Source organism: Ostrea edulis, chromosome 3 (assembly GCF_947568905.1).
Source record: "Ostrea edulis chromosome 3, xbOstEdul1.1, whole genome shotgun sequence".
Lineage (NCBI taxonomy): Eukaryota > Metazoa > Mollusca > Bivalvia > Ostreida > Ostreidae > Ostrea > Ostrea edulis.
The window spans coordinates 74,405,955-74,431,211 of record NC_079166.1 but is presented as its reverse complement, the minus strand read 5'-3'; the positions used below and the strand labels follow the sequence as shown (position 1 = coordinate 74,431,211).

At 35.0% G+C, this 25,257-nt stretch overlaps 2 protein-coding genes across 2 annotated transcripts; both read left to right on the top strand.

Moving 5' to 3' along the window:
• The first annotated feature begins 348 nt into the window (after positions 1-348).
• Positions 349-3,315, top strand: LOC130052832 (multiple epidermal growth factor-like domains protein 6). The gene is made up of 4 exons (XM_056158919.1): positions 349-469; positions 584-642; positions 724-861; positions 2,460-3,315. Exons 1-4 carry the CDS (start codon positions 390-392, stop codon positions 2,531-2,533), a joined length of 351 nt encoding a protein of 116 aa, XP_056014894.1. The 5' UTR covers positions 349-389; the 3' UTR covers positions 2,534-3,315.
• Positions 3,316-5,492: 2,177 nt separating this feature from the next.
• On the top strand, positions 5,493-9,221 carry LOC130053645 (protein draper-like). The gene is made up of 4 exons (XM_056161014.1): positions 5,493-5,536; positions 5,992-6,050; positions 7,673-7,804; positions 9,108-9,221. Exons 1-4 carry the CDS (start codon positions 5,493-5,495, stop codon positions 9,194-9,196), a joined length of 324 nt encoding a protein of 107 aa, XP_056016989.1. The 3' UTR covers positions 9,197-9,221.
• The last annotated feature ends 16,036 nt before the right edge of the window (positions 9,222-25,257 follow it).

Sequence of the window (25,257 nt, the reverse complement as noted above, 5' to 3'; positions counted from 1 at the left end):
GTTCATCTTGAGACCCTTATAGTATCTGTTGTCACTGTTGCTATTGAACAGTGTCTTAATCAATGCTAGTAAGTGCTGAATTAAATGCTATTGATACTGATTAATACTAGTGATGCTCACTTTGCTTTCTGGGAATCCTACCTAGCAAATGTGTCTATTCATGACATGCAATATTTACTGATTGAATTCAAACCTTCGCAATGTTAACTCCAAGAGTTATGTTTATGTTGATTTATAATGTATTTGTCAAAAGTACAAAGTAAGTGGGTCGGTTGTTTTCAGTGATATGAAGTGTCTCAATGATTAATTCAAAAATAAATACACGGAAATTCGCATTATCTCTGGACCATATCATACATGTAGTCATAACGTTTAACAAAAAATGTGAGATGATTGATAAGTGGATTTATTTTACATTGTTACATTTGCAGATAAGGTTGGATATGAGTACGGACGGTCCATGCATATTGTGAGGATATCTTAAAGTTTTCTCCACATGTGCATGTTATTAATATAATTATGTCAATTAATATAATGAATTCTCGAATGTACAATATATGAACATTATCACTTTCGTACAAAGGTTTTACATGGGATGCTGTCCGGACACTGTTTGGGATGCTCCTCTAAAGACTTGTGTTGGTAAGACTTCCTGTACATAATCATTTTTAGTTTGCTCGATGTACCCCTTGATGACTGCCTGTATAATACTATAACTTACAGATTGTCCTCATGGATACGTCGGGATGAACTGCACAGAACGATGTAGGTATCCATATTTTGGAAAGAGATGTCATGACGTGTGCAAGTGCAATGAAGAAACTTGTGACCATGCAATTGGCTGTCCCCTCAACGTTAACCGTAATATCAAATATAACGTTATCATCGTCATTATCATTATCATTTGTATTATCATAACTTTTTAATAATGTGTTTAATAATAGGTATCATTGTGTTACGTCTTTTAACTTTGCATCCAACATGCAACTTGTGGATCCCCATATTGTGTATGTTGGATAAAAGATAAATAGATTGTAATACTTCATTCGTCATTGTATAAATCAATACATGCAAGTCTCAATTATGAAATCCCAAGCAGTAGAATCAAAATACATATAAACGAGTTAGAATTGCTGTAAGCCTATAACTTGACATCAATGAGTTGTCATAATGTTTGCAATAGCGCGAAATTTAGGCATGACGTATTAGTTAAATGTACATGTAGAAGATCTTTAATATCAGTACTCATATATAGACATTGGATCGATAGATAATTACCCATCTTTTACCGAAACCCAGTGTCTCCTCTAGAAGGTACATGTATTCCTGCATCTCAGACGGATATCACCGGTAGCGAGAAGATATTTATTTCATTGTTTTCGTTCTAATTCGTTTCATTCAGTTATTGTCTTTTCATTCACGAACTCTTTCGCACCTAGTATATAGTCGAATACGTGGTTATTTAATGCGACGTTCGTTATAACTTTGCACATGTGTAACATTCGTTCTGTAACCACCCACCCACAACCTCGTTTATGGATTATCTTTTTGTATTCATTATGTATTTTGTTATTAAAAAAACTTGTAGTGAACGCATCAATCCAATTATCACCTTTTCTTTGTATTTTAAAGTAGTTAAGAAAATGGAGCAGAACTATGAAATAAAATATTAGATTATCGAGCTTCTCCTTATCGTCGTGCTGAGTTGGATTTTCTTGAACTCAAAGTATTGACTTTAGGTGCGCAAATCGACAGTCTTATTCTAGATAGCACAACAGAGAGATTAGACAAAAAGCAAACCGTGTTCACTAGAAACCTACCATATACAAAAAAGTGACAACTAGATACGATACCAATAAAATATAAGTATGAAATTAAGGTTTTTGATTGCGAATAAAATGAGAGAGGGAATAGGAATAAAATACTGAAGTTTATTGATGATATATAACGACACGATTAAACATCATGCACACATCATACACACATACTTCTTCTTTAAACTACTGAATGCGTATTAATATAGTCGAAATATGTTCTATATAATTGTTTGGTTTTTTTCACTATTCGATGAACTTGAATTACTTCAAGAAAACCAACATAGAGAAAGTAAAACAAAAATGCCACAGAGCTAAAATTGTAAGTTATTCTAATTAGATTTTTTTTTAAATTTCTAGTTTAAAGACATTTTTAGGAATTGATATTGCATGTCCATCCTGCCATTTTGTCAATCGGGAAATTCTACTGGTTTCATCATTATCAACTTTAGTTACTAAAATCAGTGCATATACAATATATATGAGTAGGCATTGTAGAGATAAAATTTCTATCCTAAAATGGCAATATTCTATACGGCACTGTGAGGGACTGTGCTGAGACAAAGTTTGCACTGACAATTTCTTTGAATTTTGTTTTTCTTGACATTGGTTCTGTAACACTTGGCTATGTTTTGATCATTGTAGGGTTATTAAAGTGGGTGTTCTACCTTCTCATCAACCAGGTGATCACGTGTTTCGAAAATCTAGGAGATACTTAAATACAAATTTTAAGGTGCGATCTCAATTAAACATACTTTCATTGTCTATATGTTTTAATAAAATGATTGGGTACACGTTCATAAAACTAAGAATGGTGCTGAATTATTAAACTTGTTCTTGCTATATTGCAAATTGTCAACATTTTAACGTTCTATGTTGGCAGCAAGTTATTATTTACACGGTGATTCCCTGTATCTTCTTTAAGCAAATCTTAGTTAAGGATTTCCGTAGTTGTCAGGGAAAATGTATAATGAATGGTATATGCATTTTCTTTATTTCTAAACTACTTTACTTTTAGAATAATTGAAAAAGAATAGTTTGGGTTTGTACTTACTTGAATTGGATATTTCAATTATAATTGTTGTGTTAATATGCTTCTAATCATTTTGAATCACTGTTCGCATTGACATAATTTATAAATTTTCATTTACATTGCATCGATGGATACAAGGAAGAAATCCAAATATTCTTTGCATGTCCACCGCTTAAACATGCAACTTTGGGATTATTTCTACTATGACAAGGATTTCCATTGTCAATCTTTGGAAGACTTATGTTTCATTGACATATGGTCCAAGATATGATTTTACATTATGCAGTTGTTGAAAATGAAATATCTAAATTTGTAGATATTCACCGCATGGAAACACCACTTTATAAATCTTTTTCCATTAAATATTGCAATGATTATGATTGAAATCATTGTTTACCATCGGCATGGAAAAGATTAATCTCCGTCTCAGACATTCTATAAGAAATACAACATAGAGAACAAGAAAAACACTGAACTAAGGAAACACCAGAGGCAGGGGCAGGTGCTTAGGAGGGGTAAGCATTCCCTGTTGATTGGTTACACCCGTCATAAGCCCTACGTCTTATTGTGCCATTTTGTTTGAAAATTAAGATATTTAAATACTTTTTGACGTATATACGATTTGCTTTGGCTTAAGTTACCTATATGACATATTCATTTGTTTAGTAAGCCCTAAGAGTTTTATTGGGTATCCTGGTATAACAGTGTCATACTTTTATCTTTGTATAATTCCAACAAATTCTAAACATTGCTTATAAGTTTTCTGATCCCATGGATTGTCCATTTTACTACATGAAAAGGTGAATGATCAATCTCATTACTCCCATCATTTAAGCAATACAAAATAAAGAGTTGGGCAAACACGGATGCATGGATATACCAGAAGATCAGGTGCATAGGAGGAGTAACTTTCCCCTCTTTACCAGTCACACCCGCTGTTAGCCCTATATCATGATCACGTAAACGGCGAAATCCGTAGTCAAAATCGGTGTGTAAAGAACGGCCTAACTCTTAATATGAAACTTGTCAGGCAGCATTTGACCTAATGCCATTATTCTAGTAACGGTGGGATTTGTACACAAATTTCTTTTAAGCTGTTATTGGTTATAAAGTTGTATTGTATATTTGACATGGTATACTGGATACCTACCCATGACCTTTTGAAATACGTGTTTGAGCACATTTTTGTTCCGGTATATCTGTACAGTATTTCAAATAAATATACATTCATACCAAAACAGATGTTTATTGATATGCATGTACACGTCGATTTTCACGCAAACTTATACTGATGTTTGATAAGATGTTGGAGTTCCTCGTTGACAATATCTATATAGTCTTTGATGATCAGGTCTATCAGCAGTCAGTTGGAAATCCCATGGGCACAAATTGTGTGTCTTTGTTAGCATAACTTTTTATATTCTTAAGAAGCAGAATTTATTTGAAACCTTCCTAAAGAGAGGAAACAATCTCAAGCTGTGGCCTTCGATTTGACATTTAGTTATATCGACGACATTGTATCTATTAACAATGATCATTTTCATTCATAAATCGATTCGATATATCCAATGAATTTGACATAAAAGACACAACAGAGTCTTCCGCATGGGAGATATTTCATTCTACAAAGATGCTAACTGCAAACTAAAAACTCAACTTTATTATTTCAGCTTCTCCATCGTCAATTTCCTATTTTGTGTAACAATATTCCATTATCCCCTTCATGTTTTTTTTTTGTATCTCAACCAATTCAATACGCAAAAGCTTGTTTGACACCAGTTAGTTTTTCGTCTCAATAGCAGGTGTGAATATATTATATGATCAAAAGTACCGAAAGTCCTAAATAGCTCTGTGCGTGGGAATCCTGGCATTTATAATAAATATGACTTTGGTTTGACAACACTTATTATGTATAATACTGGTGAGTTTCGCTAGCAATTCTGAATATGCAACGCATCACAAGCTTCATAAAACGCTTTTGTTAAGTTAACTTTTTTATAACGCTGAGTCTGATCATTTATACAGATATATATGGGGGGTTAAAGGGTGAATGATAATGGCTGCAAGAATGAATTGACATTTAACTCCTTAAGACTACGATAACTCCGTTTACCTGATTAGGATATAGGGCTCACGGTGGATGTGACCGGTCGACAGGGGATGATTACTCCTCCTAGGTACCTGATTCCACCTCTCCTTTGTCCAGGTGTCCATGTTTGCCCAACTATATATTTTGTATTGCTTATAGGAGTTGTAGGATTAATCACTGTTCGTTATCTTTACTTTTTCTTCTTTTACGATCTACAAAATGACCAGGTCGCACTGTTAAGTGGTGCTTGACAATGTCATCTTTTAACACGTCCCTAGTAAGATAGAAGTACGATAATTCCGTTCATAATACCACAAGTCTGTTTTGAATACATCCATCTCGTTTGAAGTACGTTGTCACCACAAACACAATCAGGATGAGGACGATTTTAAACATTCTCAAACTTCTGGTCATCTTCTTGTCCAAACCAGGTTATAAATAGGTGTTTCTATGTTTTCCTCCTTGAACCCCTTTGGTAAACTTATTTTACAGAGCATTGTAAGGACTAGTTTTAATTTGTGTTATTGGAGCTTTAGAAAATTGCATATAAACTAAGATGATTAAAAACATAGTGAATTGTAAACTTTATGGCAGGAGAGGGTAATCAGGAAAACAAGATCATGCAGTCGTGTTTGTGTTAATGAAAATAAAAGCAATTCATTATAGTCACCATTTTAGTGATTCTTGACTTGCACTGGAGATGTGATGACGGGAAGTCAAATGTCCTTATATCAAGGAAATGATTCTTCATAAATGAAGCACGTTGATTATAACTATATTACTGGAAGATTGAGAGCAGGTTTCAACGCATTATCGCTGTTGACGACTATGCGCCTTTTCAGTGTATTACTACTTTTAATTCACTTAGACCCGATATCTAATTCAACGAGTACTTGCCCCGGATATGTACAATTCATGTATTTGATAAGTCTTAATTAATGTAAAGACATTATGTACATACCAGTACATTGATAACTGATTACTGATCTTAATGTTTATACATAATGGAATACTACAACGTTCTTTTATAATTCGTGTATACATGTACTTTAAAGATTTTTCAGAGACTGTTGTCCTGATTCAAAATGGGACGAAAGAAAAGCATCATGTGTAGGTATGATTATCTTAAATTTCCTTGATGTCCTGTTCATGAGGTTTTTCCTTGAAATATTTCATTTTTAAATATCATGATCGAAATATACATTATATGAACAAACACAATCTCATGAAAATTAGATCCTTTGATCCGCTCATGCACATCGTTACACAAGAATCTAACGAAACCGAATACGGAGGTCAAATCCAGTGACCTTTTAATCATGTATGTTCATCGATATGTTCATCCAATTAGTTAACTCTTCATATTTGCATTCGGTAAACGAAAAGTTCGGGAAAACAACAAATGTAGCGACAGAATATTGGCACACGTTTCCAGTTTTGAAAGCCAGATTAAATCTTCAAAGGAGGAACAGAAAGATGTGTTAATAGCTGTGCTGAATAATGAAGATTGTATAGCAGTATCTGCTACCCTCTGTGCGCTGCGCTAAAATAACCACTTTTAAAATCACAATTACCTTTTCCTCTGTAAGTTTTCATTTCAATTTATATAACTTCTTGATTTGGGAGTTGCTTTCACTGTCGTTCTCTTTTACAACAAATGGAAATCCACACAAACAACAAATGTTAGTCAAACTATAAGCTATGAGGTTTCCTCGGCGTGTCTGCCACGTTGTTGTTAGCTATTAGAAAGATTTCAGTGTTCGAGCTGACCTGAATTTGCACCATCGGTTTAATAACCAATACGCTGATTGATTAGACTAAAATGTCACTAGATTTGACCTGAACATGAGGTCTTGTTAAATCCCTTCGTATGTATATACGTTAGCGGATCAAAAGATCTAATCCTAATTAAATTGATATAGATAGATACATGCATGCCTGCATGGATGCATACATACATACATACATACATACTTACATACATACATACATACATACAATTCTATGGTCGTTATAACGATCTAGTTCGTCAATACAACCTCGCATTGGGTCAAATGCTGTCTGACGTGTTTCATACCGATTGTTAAGCCGTTCTTGGTACACTGATTTTGACTGCGGATAACTCCGTTTACCTGATCAGGATATGGGTCTCACGGCGGGTGTGACCGTTCAACAGGGGATGCTTACTCCTCCTAGGCACCTGATCCCACCTCTGGTGTGTCAAGGGGTCCGTATTTGTCCAACTATCTATTTTGTATTGCCTGTATGAGTTATGAGATTGATCACTGTTCGTTGTCTTCATCTTGCATACACACACACATACATACATTCATACATACATACATACATACATGTACATACATAATTCATTGATAGATATATAGATGTAAGGTTATTTGTCATACAGTTGAGTTGTCAGTTTGCCGTTAATGTCTACTTTCAATAAAATATCTAAGTATGAAGCAGAAGTGGATGGCTCTGTGGTGTCCTTTATTTCGAGCTCACAGGGATATATTAAATCGACATATGAATGAAAGCCATCATTGTTAATAGACAAAACGTCATCAATATATCTAAAGGTCGAATTGAAGGTTACAGCGAGAGATTTTTTCTTCTCACGTAGAACTTTTTGAATAAATTCTGCTTCATATGAATATAAAAACAGATAGATATATAAATTTGTAGACATACATGTATATAGAGAATGATTATAATTGATTTATTCATTATTTACAGAGTGTTCTCTGGGTTTTACTGGGGTGAATTGCTCGTTACAATGTAAATATCCATATTTTGGAAAAGGTTGCCATGGAATCTGTAATTGCAGTAACACTACTTGTGACCCTGGGATTGGATGCCCTACTAAAGGTGATCAAACATATCTTTTATTTCGATATCATAGAATTGAAATTGTATATTTTTGAAGTTTTCATTGTCAGTTTTCTTATTTATTACACTCAGGGATGTGTTATACATATTATGATGAAATGCTGCAAGTAAAAGATTATAGAATTTTGTTTTTGGGCATATATTCATTTACAAATGTATTCTTTATTGATAAAATTAAAAGTAGTTAAAAGAGATTAATACACTGCATGTTGATTATGCATTAATATAGTCTACATACAATATGAGAAAGAGTGGAGTACATGGACATGCAGATATACACATTAGGACAATATTTAGGATCGCCAATGCCATCTGAATAGTACAAAAGCGGGGAGTAAATTATAGTGATCTTCGAACGGTCAATTAACCACAAAATCAGATTCGTTTCATATATATAGACCTATTTTCTTGCCAGGCGGTTTTTTCTGCTCCCCCCGGGGGGATGCAGGTTAAGATAATATTCCGAACTGAAACTTCCAAACGTCAGAATATGCAGTTATTACTGGGGCTCTAGCCATTTGCATGTAAGTGTGGTTATATTCAACGACAGTTTACAAAAACGATTTTGTCCCAATTCATTAAGCTACGTCTAGCAGTCGCATACGTTTGTCGTCGTCCATCCTCTTCTTAAATATAACCTGTGGATTTCAATTTTAAACATCTATATATGAATTTAAAGAATACCTCATTCGTTTATCAATATATCATGCGGTAGACAGAGTTCTCTTCTGCATCTGACTGGAACGCTAAGTACCATGTTCCCTGGACAACGATAGAAATAGTTTGCAGTACACAAGGCAGAGTTTGTACAGTCGTTTAGAGTATTTCCGGTCACCCCGATTTTCGAGAGTTGTCGAATTTATTCACTAATATTGCGAGCTAAAGAAAATATTGTTGCAGTTCCGTCCTGCAAGGTATGTTTTCAAATTCATCAACATAATCAACACATGCTATCCAAGATCGAAAAAGTTTGCGTGTCAAAAACGGAGACATTGTTAATTTCATCAATGTAATGCATATTACATTTAAAAAAAAAAGATACATGATATATGCTGCTGAAAAGCTAATGTTTGAACTCGTTTAGCAAACGTTTTATAGAGCACAATAAGAATAAGTTTTAAATTAGTATTATTGGAGCTATTGAAAATTACTTATATACGAAGATGATTACGGACATATTGAACGGTAAATTTTCATGTAAGGGAAGGTAATCAGGGAAACAATATAGTGCAGTCGTGTTTTTCTTCAAAATTACAGCATCTCATTATACTCACCATTTTAGGGATCCTTGACTTGCACTGGAGATGTGATGACGGGAAGTCGAATGTCCTTATATCAAGGAAATGGTTCTCCACAAATGAAGCAGACTAATATGAACATTTTTCTGGAGGACTTGGTGTAAATTTTAATGCATTATCACTGGTGACGATTATGGTCTTTTTCAGTCACTTTTAATTCATTTAAACCCGAAATCTAAGGCAACGATAACTTGCCCCGGGTACGCACTATTCATGTATTTGAGAAGTCTTAATTAATGTAATCACTTTATGTACATACTAGCACGTTTATAACTAATTAGTGATCTTATTTTTTATACATAATGTAATACTACAACGTTATGTTCAAATGTGTTTATACATGTACTTTAAAGATTTTTCCAAAGATTGATAGGACGAAAGAAAAGAATCATTTGTAGGTTTGCTTATCTTAAATTTCCTTGAATTCAGATTTCTGGGGTTTTCCCTTGAAATATTTCATTTTCAAATATCATGATCGACATTTACAATAGATGAATAAATACTTTCTAATCAAAATTAGATCATTTGATCCGCTCACGTATATGTTTATGCAATGATCTAACAAAACCGCATACATAGGTAAAATCTAATCACCTTTTAATCATGCATATTCATCGATATGTTCATCCAATCCGAGAAGTCTTAATTATTGCATTCGGTAAACGATAAATTCGGGAAAACAACACATATGGCGACCGAATATTGGCGCACGTTATAATTTTTGAAAGATCGCAATGTTCAATTTTTAAAAGAGGAATGAAAAAATGTATTAATAGCTGTCTAAATAATGAAGACTGTATATCAGTCTGTGTTACCCTCTGCGCGCTGTGGCAAATAAAGCGCCTGTCTATCCTGTCTAAATAAAGAATTCATGATTATTATTGTGATCACATCAACCTTTTCCTCTATAAGTTTTAATGTCATTTGATATAACTTCTTTATTTGGGAGTTCCTTTCACCGTCGTTCTTTCCTACAACAAATGAGAATCCAAAGTAGCAACAACTATTTGTCAAACTATAAACACTTTTAGGTGTCCTCGGCGTGTCTGCCACGTTGTTATTAGGTACAAGGAAGATCTCAGTGTTCTGAATGACCCGAATTTACACCGTCGATCTTATAGCCATTGTGCTTATTGGTTAGTTAAAAGGTCACTAAATTTGACCTCCGTATGTGGTTTTATTAGATCCTTGTGTAGCTATATGTGAGCGGATCAACCGATCTAATTTATTTTTAATTAGACTGAGACAGACAGATAGATAAATAGATAGATAGATAGATAGATAGATAGATAAATATATAAATAGATAGATAGATGTATAGATAGATACATACATATATATATATATATATATATATACATACCTATTATAAGACTTCAGCCGACGCAAAATATTTATCGACCACCGTTAGGCAGACGTATAAATTAGGCAGACGTTTTTAAGTCTGCCCAATTTTCTACTTGTAAAATGAAATTATGTATTTAACTTTTGAGTAAAATGTGTTTTCTTTCCTTAAATTTAGAATCTAAACTTTACATTTCGGGCAAAAAGATTTCATTTTATTCATAAAAGTGTAAATTCTAGAGTTGTTAAAAACTAGCGTGTATTATTTTGGCAATATACGTTTCACGACTTGTGTAGACATTTTTCAAATGGGCATCACAAACGAAAGCGGAAATATATTTAAATTTCGTTTGATTTTTTCCTTATTCTGAACCACTAGGTGTCAGATTATCTAGATTAATATTTTTAAAGATGGTATTTAAAAATTTTTAATTTTTCAACACCGTGATTTTTTTGTTGCGTTCTGTTTTGCTGTCATGTTACGGAAATGAACTTCGGGAACCTTCGGAGACACCCGGAAAGGATCCAGCGTCTGCGAAGATGTTGTCACGTGTAAGTAAATTTTTCTTATTTTGGTTTTAAAAATGATTTCAAGGCACATTTCTCGCAAAGTATATATTGTTAGGTTTTAGGCTATTACAATTTCCCCTACGAGTACGAGTAACCGCGTTGGTTTTCTTCACTGGGCAGCGAAAGAAGGGTCTACCGTCTCCGAGTCTCGATCTCGTCACGCCATGACACACGACTAGGACAATATTTGTCGCGTCGTTTACTATGGTTTAGCATTGTTATAAAAGTTTCTAGGATATAGAGAATCCCGAAAATGTGTTGTCATTATGCCCTGCACTTAGCGACACAATGCAGGAGACGCCGTGCAGTTTGCAATGCAATGTGCATTGTCCTTATTTTGATTGTGTACGTATTGCACCACAGGAACCGGTAGTTTTGTCTGCAATAATTGTAGGGTCTATATTATACTACCCCATTATTTTCCTTACTATTATTACTACAGACTAAATGACTGGTCCCTGTCAAAGGCGCATCTTTCAAAGATATTGCACTATTGTAAACAATGGAGGAAATTCGAAAGATATAACTACATGTATTTCTCACCAATTTATGTTGTCCCTTTTTACGTTTTTCATTTTCATGTTTTAGGAATCTTAGCTAAATGTGTCATTACCACATAATACTAATTTATCCACGTTTTAAAAATATCTTGTCCCACAGGGCTTGAAGCTAACTTTTTATGTCACCAGTCCAGTCGGACTGATGGGGTATAATTTCAACCAGTCCGCAGAAAATTTTACCAGTCCAACAGAGTTTTCCAGAAATAATTAAACATATTTCATTAATGTTATTAAAATGAAATTAAACTCAATATGTCTCAGATAATATTGTAACACTTAAATGTGGGATTTATATTTATGAATCAGATTTGTCTGATATCTACAGATCAAAGCATGCCAAATGTATGTATAAAATTTCATAAGTATATTTTCCAAAATGATGCTTTAGAAAATTAACCAGTCCCATCGGACTGACTAGAACAAATGTCAGTCAGTCCGCCAGACTTTTAACCAGTCACAGACTGGCGGGCATATGTTAATTTCGAGCCCTGGTCCCACTGATTCAATATTGAATTGCCTATATGGTTCCTGTGACTGCATATGCTTTTCTATAACTTTCTACTAAGATATTAAGTTCTTGATAATTTCTTCTGTGGAAAAATTGTTTAATTTTGGGACATAAAAAGTGATGTACCTCTTGCCAAACGTGCCAATTACATGACATCTGTCATGTTTTTCATAATTCCTGTGGAAAACCAGGTTAGAATAGGTCCTCAGTACCCCTTGCTTGTCGTAAGAGTTGACTAAATGGGTCCTTCAGACAAGTCCGCAAAAACAGAGGCCCCGTGTCACAGCATGTGTGGCACGTTAAAGCTCAAAGGGCGTAAGCGCCAAGCATAGGCCTTTAAATACTGCAGCCCTTTACCGCAATGGTGATGCATGTCTCCATATGAGTGAAAAATTCTTGAGGGGGGCATTAAACATATACAATTAATCTTCAAGGAGTAGTAGTAATTATTGCTCTTAGAGATTTATAAAAGAAAACAAATCATGTAATAAGAATTTATGACATTTTTTTTTTCTGCATCCAAAATGAATGCATGTTATGATGTACACATATTTTTTATTGTTTTAGAGGAGGAAAGTGTCTATTGGGTTAAGACTGATCTGTACAAAAGTGGCTTTTCTGTTGGACACATTTCTAAATGCAATGGTAAGCATATTGAGTTCCTATAATTGATAATATATAGTAAATGATTAAAATATACCATTCTGATTTATTTTAACACTGGGTACATGCATGGGTTTTTAGTGAATGATATAATGAATTATATATTTATTCTAGAGTGATACAAAATGCAATCAAAACATGACCTATAATAATCTATCTATTGATTATATTATGGATATCATGAACTATTTAGTATTGTTATAATAAATTACCTAGATTTAGAAAGAAGTAAAGTGTACAAATATGGGTTGCATTAAAATGCACTCTAAATCCAGTGGAGATGTAGGCTTAATTAGACTAGAGTTCTAAGGGTTTAATGGTCCACTGATTTGTTTATTTTATCTACTTTAAATCCCTGTTGAACTAGAAAGGTTTTCAAATATTTGAAACGATGTCACGATGGGTTTTTTTGTGTGTGCCTTTTAACTTTCTTGTAAACATGGTAAAATGAACTGTCATATACTGTAAGGGTCGACCTGTGATCATTTACATTTTGATTAATCATATAATGTCGATTTGAAACAAATTGCAGAAGAAATATGAATTAGCATCTCAAATTACATTAGGAACATCCTGAGGTATAGGTATGTGCATGTAACCATGCCAAAATCATTGTGTCCATGACTGTTCAAAATCTGCCTTTAAAAAATTCCATGTGCAATCTTTGAAATATTGGATCAGATAACTGATGCTATCACAATCATAAGAAATGATGAACTGTTTTAATTTTTTCTTGTTATAATTAAAATTCAAAGAAATTTTATCTGTTTTTAAAGATTTTCTTTTCATGAATTGTATGGATTCATCTTTAAAATAAGGCACATTTCATTTCTTATTTGCTATACTATTTCTTGAAGCTTATTATTGTTTACATATTATGTTGGATAAACATAGTGAAGGAAAGTAGAAAGATTTCAGCAACATTTGAATAAAAACTGTAGGAGTAGATAAGAATGTTTAAAAAAGATCTTCCATAATTTGTGATTGGTTTTTATCCAACAAGTTGTTTGCTTTTATTTTTTGACCTTGTGAAGGCTTCAGGATAGAAAACACATGTACAATATCCAGCAGCAGTCAATCGGGCTGCTCACCGATGGCCTGATAGCCCAGTTGGTAAAGGGCGATAACTCCTATCCTGGCATTCCTCTACTGTATGTCTTATACAAAGATTCCCTTAATATCAACTATCAGTTTATACATACCATATGTGTCCTATTGAGCACCCCGGGTGCTTAGAAAATTGAAGGGGGGGGGGGGGGGTTATTTAGTACTCTATGCTGAAATATTCCCATTAAATATACACATAAATTTTATTTCATTTTTTTAACACTAATAATTAATCCATTCTTGTCTATATTAAAATATACAGTAGTAGCTATTACTTTCAATTTCACTTGGTACCGTTTGTGTCAAAGACTAATACCACGTACGATTTACTAAACTTTCGGTTTCACTTTCGCAGCACAACTATGGCCGAGTATGAATATAGTTATGGGATTTCGTGTTTACAGGAATATCTATAATCTGGGATCCATTCCAGGGAGAAACTCTTGAAAAAAAATAGAAATCAACAATCCTATGCATAAATATGCGATTGCTGTTGTAAAGGACGGTGCAGTAGTTGGACACATGCCTCGAAAAATAAGTAAAGTTGTAGCATTCTTTTTAACAACATGGGGGGTGGGGGGGGGGGGGGGGGGGGGCTTTGAAATGCATTGTAAAGGGGAAACTATCATTACTCCTAAGATACCGGTATTGGTGAACTAGAGATACCATGTATTATGAAATTCAGTGCGGAACAAAGAGATTGCTAGAAAGATTAAAAACTCTGTTATCAAAAAGGTGAGTAGTACTGTATTTCAAAGGAGGGGGGGGGGGGGGGCGCTTAATTTTTGAGAGTTGAAAAAAGGCCCTGGGGTGTTTTTAGGGGTAGGGGCACTCAATAGGTCAAATATTTATAAATAAACTGTTTTTCTATACTGTTGACATTAAAAATTTGACATTTTAATACATTTTTCTCATGTTTTATTACTCTGCTTTATGAAAATGTGTGGTTTTCTGATGTTGACCTATACTTCTGTTCTTATATGTTTGACATCTTAAAAAAGGTGGCAACATATACATTTGCTTTGGTTATTAATAAAATCGAACTATACCGAGTGGAAATTAATACAGTGTTTCCAATTTCAACCATTAGTATTGATGAGTCGCATAAGGGTAGAGCTACCTTGAATCTGCATAAATGGTATTAAACATGCAGTATGCAGGTATACATTCCACTGATTTCTTGTTCAGTGTTCAGGTTGTGATTGCTGACTTTATGTTTTCCTAGTGTGTGTTTTACATAAAATCTTGTCTAAAGTATGCATGTACTTGCAGAAAAATTAATTCAAAACAACCCGTTTTATAATAGTTAACAAACACACACATGTACATAGCCGGGCCTCCAAAAATGGAAAATGCAGATGCTTGGATATGTTTTGGTAGATGATTGAAATGGAATTCAAAAATAAAATGTTGATAAATAAAAAAAAAATTATTGGCTAAGAAAAAGTGACAATGTTGAAAGTACTAAGGGCACAAACAGCATCTGTGTACATGTGTGTGTACAAATGTATACTGTCCTCCTAAGAGGGGTAACATATATACATGTAAATTAAAATGGAGAATATGACATGGAGACAAAGACAAAAAGGACTTTAAATCTTGTGTGTTTTTGGGGATTGTAGCCAAAACTCTTGCATATCCAGGGTTTGACATTTACTTTTTTGAGCACTCGACCAGTCGGCTACTTCAAATGATTTTTACTAGACCTGACTTTATATCCACTAGCCCTGACAAACTTTCCAGAAAAAAAACCCTGATAGTTTGAACTTTCTCCATATTTTAAAAATACTTCATTTAAATGACAAACGTAAAGTTTGAACCAAAACGTCTCAAAAATATCTTAAGTCTCGTCACGCGTCATTCAATATTTGATTTTCAAACACGTTTTCTGTTTCTTTAAATTCTACCCGGCACGGGTATTCTTTAGTCTATTTAGTATAAAATGACCTCAACCGGCTTTTTATTTATTTTATATTTCATATGCCCTGCTTTGTTTCTTCCTAACCTTTTCTTTTTTCTCCTGGGACGTCTTTCCTTGAGGACGAGAAGTCGTATTTAATGCCTCGTTCACACGGATGCGCATCAAATTTTACTTCGCATCAAATATCGAATTAAATAGCGTTCACACGGCGGTAATATTTAATGCGTAGTAAACTAATGCGCATTAAAGTTGTATGCATCTCTATTAAAGGGTGCGCGAAAAAGAATAGACTATGTTATTGAAAATTATTTTTATAGATATTTTAATGAATATTGTGTAAATTATCATTTTGCTTAGTTTTTCGTACAAAACTGACATTAGTATATATAGCTGACCATGGGTATGATGCATGTGACCCAAATTTGCCATTACGTATGCGTGTACATTTAATGCGAATTAGCTTCGCTTAGCGTTCACACGGAGCTAATGCGAAGTAAATTTAATTCGCATTAAATCGCGATGTCAATTTTAATTCGAAGTAATCTAATGCGCATTAAAATCTCTGTGTGAACACGATTCAGATTTAATTCGCATTAACTTACGTTTAATGCGAATTAAATTCTTCGTGTGAATGAGGCATAAATATAGAGACATTCCCACACATATGTCAACACCGATAAATGTTTATTACGTAATTTATTAACTTGATAAACACTTTATTATAGTCAATTCAAATAAACTGTTTAAAATCAACATCGAGTAGATGTCGTAAAAACATCACTACCGACCGCTACTTATTTATTAGAACTTAAAATAGATTATTCCATCACATGGTTCAAGATTGCTTGCAAACTCTTTACAGTTATTTTCTTTTAGTTAAGAATAAAATATCATACGGTTTAAAGTAAAGTTTCTTGTTTAGTTTTTAACACAACCAGTCGGACTAGTAAATTGACATTTTACCCGACCGGACCTATCATTTAGTAGACTCGGTCGGTCGGACGTGCCTTAGTGTCAAACCCTGAGATCATCGCAACATTACTGTGTTAAAATGCATTATGTACATGTATGTGTTTGATGTGTAAAATTTTGTCTCTAGGAGAAACAATCCTGCACATCATTTGTGGAAATGGAAGAGTTAGAGGCAGAACAGGTAGGGAACATAATTTTTATCTAAGGTTATATATCACCATCACATTGCAACAGTCTCTTTGAAATCAATCAGAAGTGACAATTGGGGATCAATGACAAGTCTACCTAAAGTAGAAAATGTATATACATGTATATATGCATATATATTATAAGCATGTATGTTTTGGAAGATGAAATATATGGCATTGAAAAAATATGTTGATGATATTAAGTAAAATAGTATTGTTCCTTAGGTTGCCGCTTAGAAAAAGTTACAATGTTGAAAGTGCCAAGGACACAAGGGGTGTCTGTAATTGTATGTGTGCAAGTGTATATTGTCCTCCTAAGTGGGGTAACATATATACATATAAAATAAAATGAGGTCCTCCTAAGATGGGTAACGTATAAGATAAAGTGGAGAATATGACACAGAGACAAAAACTAAAAGAACTTTTAATCAAATCTTGTATGTTTTAGGAGATTGTAGCCAAAGCTCTTGCTTATCATTGTACCATTACTGTGTTAAAACCTGTATTATTATACCCCAGTATGAGAATTCTATGCAACGCGTAATCTGATTGGTCTAGACGGTCACATGCCAGGGATAACAAAACTTCATATCTCCCTCTCAAACATCATATCTCCCTATCATATTTACCGCTTGGGCAGCCTCGTGCATTTTCCATAAAGTTAATGTCAAAGATGACGAAATGTATTGTGACGTCACAATAAGTCCGAGTCATTCTACTTCCATAATTCGTAAGGCACAAAATATGCGGGTCTCTGATACACAGTTAAATCGCCTGGTTTTGGTTGATACAAAAACAAGCAAGTAAATCAGCATTCAAGGAGAATGGTAAAACAAAAACTGGTTATCATATCACTCTATTTCGCAGTTTGTACCATCTAATTCGTTGAGACGCGGTGTTACCGTTAGGGCAATCTCAGCTACATACATGTACAATGTATAGATGAGCGGACTCCAATCTCAAATGCAATTTTGTGGTCTTGCGTTGTTTCGGTATAATAAACAATTTATTGCATGAATGTTCGGGAGATATGAAGATTTATTCACCCAAGAAAAATCATATTCCCCTCGGGCGTTGCCCTCGGGGAATAGGATTTTTCTTGGGTGAATAAATCTTCATATCTCCCTCACTATCATGCAATAAATGTATAATATGCATTATGTACATGTATGTGTTTGATGTGTAAAATTTTGTTTCTAGGAGGAACAATCATGAACATCATTAGTTGAAATGGGAGAGTTAGAGGCAGAACAGGTAGGGAACATAATTTACATCTAAGGTTATATATCACATATCACCATTACATCACAACAGTCTGCTTGAAATGAATCTTTTAAAAATTAAAAAAAATCAAGGAGAATAACCATATAAAGTTCAAAGACTAATTCCAGTTATTAGTCCCCTACCGGTTTATAAAACGAAAGTCAAGTGGATTTTAGGTTTCCTCTCTGTCCGTCTCTCTGTCAATCAGTCTGTCCCATTGGTTTTCCAGATATTTTTGCATAATGCTTGTGAGAATTTATTGAAACTTGTAGTGCAGTAACTACAGATTGAGTTCAAGTTTCATATCTTTTGATGCATAAGTGTGAAAGAAATTAATTTTTATATTGTTATGTCTTTGTATTGATCGAGATTGGGATGTGTTCCAATGGAAGGGCTGTAAAAGTAGGACAACTGAATAGATCGAGGCTGGGGTTGTGTAAATAATATTTTAATTAATTCCACATTTCAAATTCATTAATCGCAAAAGGGAAATATCAATAACTAGTGATCCTAATTGTTTGAGAACAATTAGAGGGCTTCCCACCTTCTACCGGTTTTTCAGTAGTGTTCAAATGCTAAACAATTTGATTTGGATAGAAAACAAATTCAAATTTGCCGCCTTGAGTGTTGAAGTGTTGGAGATTGAGGCCTTGGTTTCGCACGATAGTACCGGTCAAATATTTGAAAAAAAAGGGGTGTGGGTGTTGGATAGCCGGCACATATCCGGTAAAAGTGTAATAGGACTTGTGCAGGTGTTTGGGGGTGACTTTAGACCTGTTAGATATGATATTTGGAGGTGTAAAGAAACCGGAAGTGACATTTTCAGAGATTACACATGTAGTGCTGACACTCTGCTCATGCATGCTGGGACTATGAGCCTCATGTTGAAAAGATGGTAGGAGTCTGTGCACTTTACCATGTGTGTAATGGATTGTGGAATTTGATATACAGTTTGTAATTGCTCATCCTATGTGTTCTAATTCATGGAGAAAATGTCTTTCAGTCATTTCACCCAAGGAGGCATGCATATGGATTTAGGCTGTGAAAAAGAACCCCAAACAAAATGGCGGCTGGTGAATTAAAAAAAGTTTCTGAGTGTATGATCTGAACGGAGAATAGGAATACTGCATCCCATCTGACCCTGCAGGTAAGTGTTTATTTGTTTACAATGACAGTCGGGATGGAATGTCAATGAGTTCAACTGTCGAGTAAAGTTGCATCATCATTATCATAAAAAAAAAAACAACTGAACTTAGTCTTTATGTTGATGCAGGCAGACATTGATGGAATCTGGCACATGTTTTTTCATGAATGCAAATGGAAATATTTGATTTACAAGACAGTCAAGAAATGGAGAAAATGGGTGTAGGTCAGATGTGTATGTGTAGGTCAGATTAGCTAGAATCCTGTTGTTGGGCATGTGACCGGTCAAAATGGTGTAAACAGCTGATCTAACATACATATCACTTGAAGGGTGGGGGATTTCTTCCTTTGGGACGACAGTCGTGATGTGTGGGTTTGCCTTGCTTGTGGAGACTGGCCTCTTGATGTGTGGCCTTGACCTTTGACCTTGGCCCACTTTCAAGGTCAAACCTCGAAACCTCATTTTGAAGGTCAGAGAGGCCACGGGGCTTTGCACAAGTGGTTCCGCGTCTAACTAGATCTGTGAAAAAGTTGTGGGCTCGAATGACAATGTCAGAGACTTTTGGGGGCGAGAATCGTGCTTCAGGGTTCTCGGTTTCCCTCGGTCAACTTCTCTGTGCGAAAGTTTTATTGTGAATTCGTCGAGGAAGGTCTCGCATCTCCACGACTATCGGTCTAGTAGGAGTAGCGATAACAGGGTTTTCAATGTGAGTCGCCGACATTCGCAGTGTGGTCAAAGTTTTAGAGTTGTAATTCATGATATCGAGACCTATCGAAAATTCCTTGCTGACCCATGTGATATTTCGTTGCTATGTGAAGTGGGAAAAAGGGTGTAAAAAGTGTCATTTTCTCGCCATTCTGGATGACCTTTGACCTTGACCTACTTTTCAAGGTCAAGGTCACCCAACCCATTTCAGTGTGTTCCGTCTCTCTACGACGAATACTTTAGGAGTCGTCAATTTTTTAGGTATAAATCGTGAAACATAGGGGGCATTAACTCCTTTTAACGGTCAGCTAATCCCTTCATTTAAAGTTCTTCGATTCTACTAATTGACCTGTAAAGGTTTCATCCTCCTATCATTTACGGTTAAAAAGTAGTAACGATAACAATGATTTCTGCCAAAGGTCAGATAACTCCATAAGGGGCCAAAGTTCCATGACGCAGGTTGAAATGTATTAGTTTCTCAAGAAGTGCTATATCATGAACTTTAAAGTTTTTCGATAAGTCTGAAGACGAAAAAAGTTTTTGAAGGCAGGAAAATAATAAACAGAACAATAACAATAGGACTTTCCACAGAAAGATGGAAAGTCCTAAAAATATGAATGAAATCTGTTAATCACACAAGTATTTTTCTGTACTCGGTGAGAGAGGTCTGAAAATTATAGAGTTTTGAATAAGATTATTTCATTCCTGAAAAAAAAACTATACGAGACAACTGTATGAACTGTGAAATATCAAACTATTATACTAATATTCAATACTGGTATTAAACATGGTAGCATGTAGGGGTGCAACGATACGCTTGCCTCATGATACGATACATTGTATGATACAGACTTGACAATACAATACGTATCATGATACTTTTAACATGCTACAAGTGTATCAATATGAATGATAACTAATGAACAATTACACTGGTTTTAGTATCATTTAATTGCACCTTACTGTTACAACTGCATGTCCAAAATGCTCCCATATTTGGGATTAATGGTTCACAGGGCGAGAAATATTTCACTGGCACCACATTTTTCCATTTCCGGAAACCATCTTTATTTGGACAGGGTGTATTATGGTAACCATCGTCCGTTTGTCTGTCTAGACCTTTTGGGCAAGATACATACTGAACCGTAACATCTAGGATTTTGCAACTTGGTACATTTGATCACCATAATGAGAGGAAGATGCTTAACATTTTTCAAGGTCGGAAATCAAAGGTTAAGGTCGTAGTATCACTAAGTAGGAAAACTTTGTGAGCAGAATACAGACCAAACCATAAATTCCAGGATATTGCAACTTAGTACATTCGATCACCATGATGAGAAGAAGATGTCTATTGTTTTTATACCCCCCCCCCGCAACAAGTTGTGGGGGGTATACTGGAATCGGGTTGTCCGTCTGTCTGTCCGTCCGTCCGTCCGTCTGTACACGCAATGGTTTCCGGGCTCTAAAGCATTATCCTTTCCACCTACCGTCACCATATCATATGTATGGACTACCCATGGGATGAAGATGTTCCCTATCGATTTTGGGGTTAAAAGGTCAAAGGTCAAGCGCACTGGACATCGAAGTAGCAATATGGTTTCCGGGCTCTAAAGCGTTATCCTTTCCACCTACAGTCACCATATCATACATATGGACTACCCATGGGATGAAGATGTTCCCTATCGATTTTGGGGTCAAAAGGTCAAAGGTCAAGCGCACTGGACATCGAAGTAGCAATATGGTTTCCGGGCTCTAAAGCGTTATCCTTTCCACCTACAGTCACCATATCATACATATGGACTACCCATGGGATGAAGATGTTCCCTATCGATTTTGGGGTCAAAAGGTCAAAGGTCACACACACTGGACATCGAAGTAGCAATATGGTTCGGTTTGTCATGCCATTTGTTTTTACACTCAGAAAAGAGGTAGTGTATACCTATTACCAACACCCTTTGGAAGATTGGGGTAAGCGGGGGGTATTCGTAGTGAGCATTGCTCACAGTACCTCTTGTTCAAGGTCAAGTTCACAGTATCACTTAGTAGGAAAACCTTGTAGGCAGTATACAAACTGAACTGTTGGGGCTAAGACTGTCAAACTTGGTACACATACACCTTTTGCCAAGTGGAGAATATCGATTGTTTCTCAAGATCAAAGGTCAAGATAGTAGTAGCAGGATAAAGACTGAACCATTGGAGCTGGTACCATCAAACTTGGTACACATACACTTTATGCCAAATAAAAATATTACATAGAGAGTACATGATTGATCTGTTTTTATGATGCAAAGAAAGTATGTCACACTCTGACATTGATTGCTGATACTACTTGAAGCCATGTTCTACAAATCATAGTGTAAGGAAACACCTTATATTAGCTTTTCACGGGCATATTATGTACCATTGGTGGTACTCTTGTTACAACATACATGTAATCTTAAAGCCAAATTGGACAGTTCATATTAATCCAGATCGAGAATACCAAACTGCGGTATAGTGTAAAATATCGTGAATCGAACCGTTGCATAATATTTCAGTGATATACCGTGTCTTGGTTAATCGTTGCACCCTTTGTGACATGATACCAATGTATTTAGTCACAGTTCAAGGGAGGGGGGATGTATTCTTCTGTTCATGAGTTGAAATCAATCTAACCTTGCATTTCCAGTACTATCCACCGCTACTATATCAAGTGAGCAGCTAATGAATCGATCTTTGCATACATGTACTAATAACAAAGTTTAATATTGTATGTGATAATTTAACGCAATCTCAGGAAAACAGGGGGGGGGGGGGGGGGGGCAGAAACGTGTGGGGGAAGGTGGGGCTACATGTTGCTGCATGTATATGTACATTTCTGGAGATATATTTATAAATAATTTATTGTGATTAATTATATCATTTCATAGCGGTCGGTTATTATGACTCAAGAAAATCTTATAAAGTAAATATCCATACAAGTGCATACAGTGTAGGAAATATACTTTTTCTTTTGTTTTTATCTCTGCTACCAAACATCAGAAATTTAATCCAATAACTCATGTTTTAGTACAAGGATATTCACTTGCAACATTCTGAAAAATAATTTTTAAACCAGGCATATATTTTTATATCAGAAATGAGTCGTCTTTAGTGATCACTAATTTGTATACAAGAGTTTCCCAAGTGACGTATAATTTTCGTAACTTCTTTTTCTGAAGAGTTCCAAAATTTTCTAGTTCTGATATCCCATATTTACCTTTTAATAACATATAGATTATGTAATGTAGTTATATCAATTCAGATTTCGGGAAAGTCATCTTTTTGAAAGTGCTAAGCATATTGTACAGACACTTAGGTGTGATAAATGTAGTACATGTATATAATATTACAGGAAGAAAGACCTCTGGCAAAGACAAGAACAAAGGAGGGAGAACATTTCTGGAAATTTATGAAATCTTCAGTGTGTTTGGACACAGGAGCTATGATATCCATTCTGGTTGCCTCGGGATCGATTCTTGTGAATATAGAAAAGTGGAAATTCAAATGTTGGTTATTTTACACTTTAAAAGTGCTTACTGCTTAGTCCAATATCTTGATTAATCTAGTCTTTTATGATTTTTCAGGCAAATTAAATCTCCAACACATGTATACATTTTTGATAAATTACCCCAAGGACCCTATATTTTTTCAAAAGCAATATATATCTGAAGTAAATAAAACCATTTTTGTTGGGTCACACAATGAATAGAAATGTAGTGCTTATATCATGGAATTTATGTAAACAGATGATATTTTTTACAGTTTTTAGCTCACCTTAGCCAAAACCTCAAGTAAGCTTTTCTGATCAAAATTTGTCCGTTGTATGTCGTCGTCATAAACTTTTCACGTTTTTAACTTCTTCTTAAGAACCGTTGGCCAATTTCAACCAAACTTGTCACAAAGTATCCTTGGGTGAAGGGCTTTTAAGTTTGTTCAAATTAAGGGCCATGTCCCGTTCAAAGGGAAGATAATCACAAAAATGCAAAAATAGGGTGGGGTCATTTAAAAACCTTCTTGTAAAGAACCACTGGACCAGAAAAGCTGAAATTTACATGAAAGTTTCCTGATATAGTGCAGATTCAAGTTTGTTCAAATCATGGCCCCCGGGCATTGGATGGGGCCACAATAGGGGATTAAAGTTTTACATACTGATATATAGGATGACTCTTTAAAAATCTTCTTCTCAAGAACCACTGAGCCAGAAAAGCTGAGATTTACATGAATGCTATCTGACAATGCAAATTCAAGACTGTTCAAATCATGGCCCCTGGGGTATGATGGGGTCACAATAGGGGGATCAAAGTTTTACATGCAAATATATAGGAAAAATGTTTAAAATTGTTCTTCTCAAGAACAACTGGGCCAGAAAATCTTAGATTTACATGAAAGCTTCCTGACATAATGCAGATTCAAGTTTGTTCAAATCATGGCCCCTGGGGGTATGATGGGGCCACAGTAGGGAATCAAAGTTTTACATACAAATATTTAGGAAAAATATTTTAAAATCTTCTCAAGAACCACTCAGCCAGAAAAGCTGATATTTACATGTAAGCTTCCTGACATAATGCAGATTCAAGTTTATTCAAATCATGGCCCCTGGGGGTATGATGGGGCCACAATAGGGGATCAATGTTTTACATGCAAATATACAGGAACAATCTTTAAAAGCTTCTTCTCAAGAACCACTGGACCAGAAAAGCTGAAATTTACATGAAAGCTTCCTGACATAATGTAGATTCAGGTTTGTTCAAATCATGGCCCCTGGGGGTATGATGGGGCCACAGTAGGGAATCAAAGTTTTACATACAAATATATAGGAAAAATATTTTAAAATCTTCTTCTCAAGAACCACTCAGCCAGAAAAGCTGATATTTACATGTAAACTTCCTGACATAATGCAGATTCAAGTTTGTTCAAATCATGGTCCCCGGGGGTTTGATGGGGCCACAATAGGGAATCAAAGTTTTACATACATATATATAGGAACGATCTTTAAAAGTCTTCTTCTCAAGAACCACTGGACCAGAAAAGCTGAAATTTATATGAAAGCTTCCTGACATAAAGCAGATTCAAGTTTGTTCAAATCATGGCCCCTGGGTGTTGGATGGGGCCACAATAGGGTATCAAAGTTTTACATACTAATACATAAGGAAAATCTTCTTCTCAAG

Bases quoted from the DNA above. Each gene is read 5' to 3' on its own strand.
- LOC130052832 (XM_056158919.1), top strand. From the start codon at position 390: ATGATTGATAAGTGGATTTATTTTACATTGTTACATTTGCAGATAAGG. The intron at 470-583 runs GTGAGGATATCT...TTTCGTACAAAG, and splicing joins ACGGACGGTCCATGCATATT to GTTTTACATGGGATGCTGTC. The intron at 643-723 runs GTAAGACTTCCT...TATAACTTACAG, and splicing joins TCCTCTAAAGACTTGTGTTG to ATTGTCCTCATGGATACGTC.
- LOC130053645 (XM_056161014.1), top strand. From the start codon at position 5,493: ATGATTAAAAACATAGTGAATTGTAAACTTTATGGCAGGAGAGG. The intron at 5,537-5,991 runs GTAATCAGGAAA...TGTACTTTAAAG, and splicing joins AAACTTTATGGCAGGAGAGG to ATTTTTCAGAGACTGTTGTC. The intron at 7,805-9,107 runs GTGATCAAACAT...TCACCATTTTAG, and splicing joins GATTGGATGCCCTACTAAAG to GGATCCTTGACTTGCACTGG.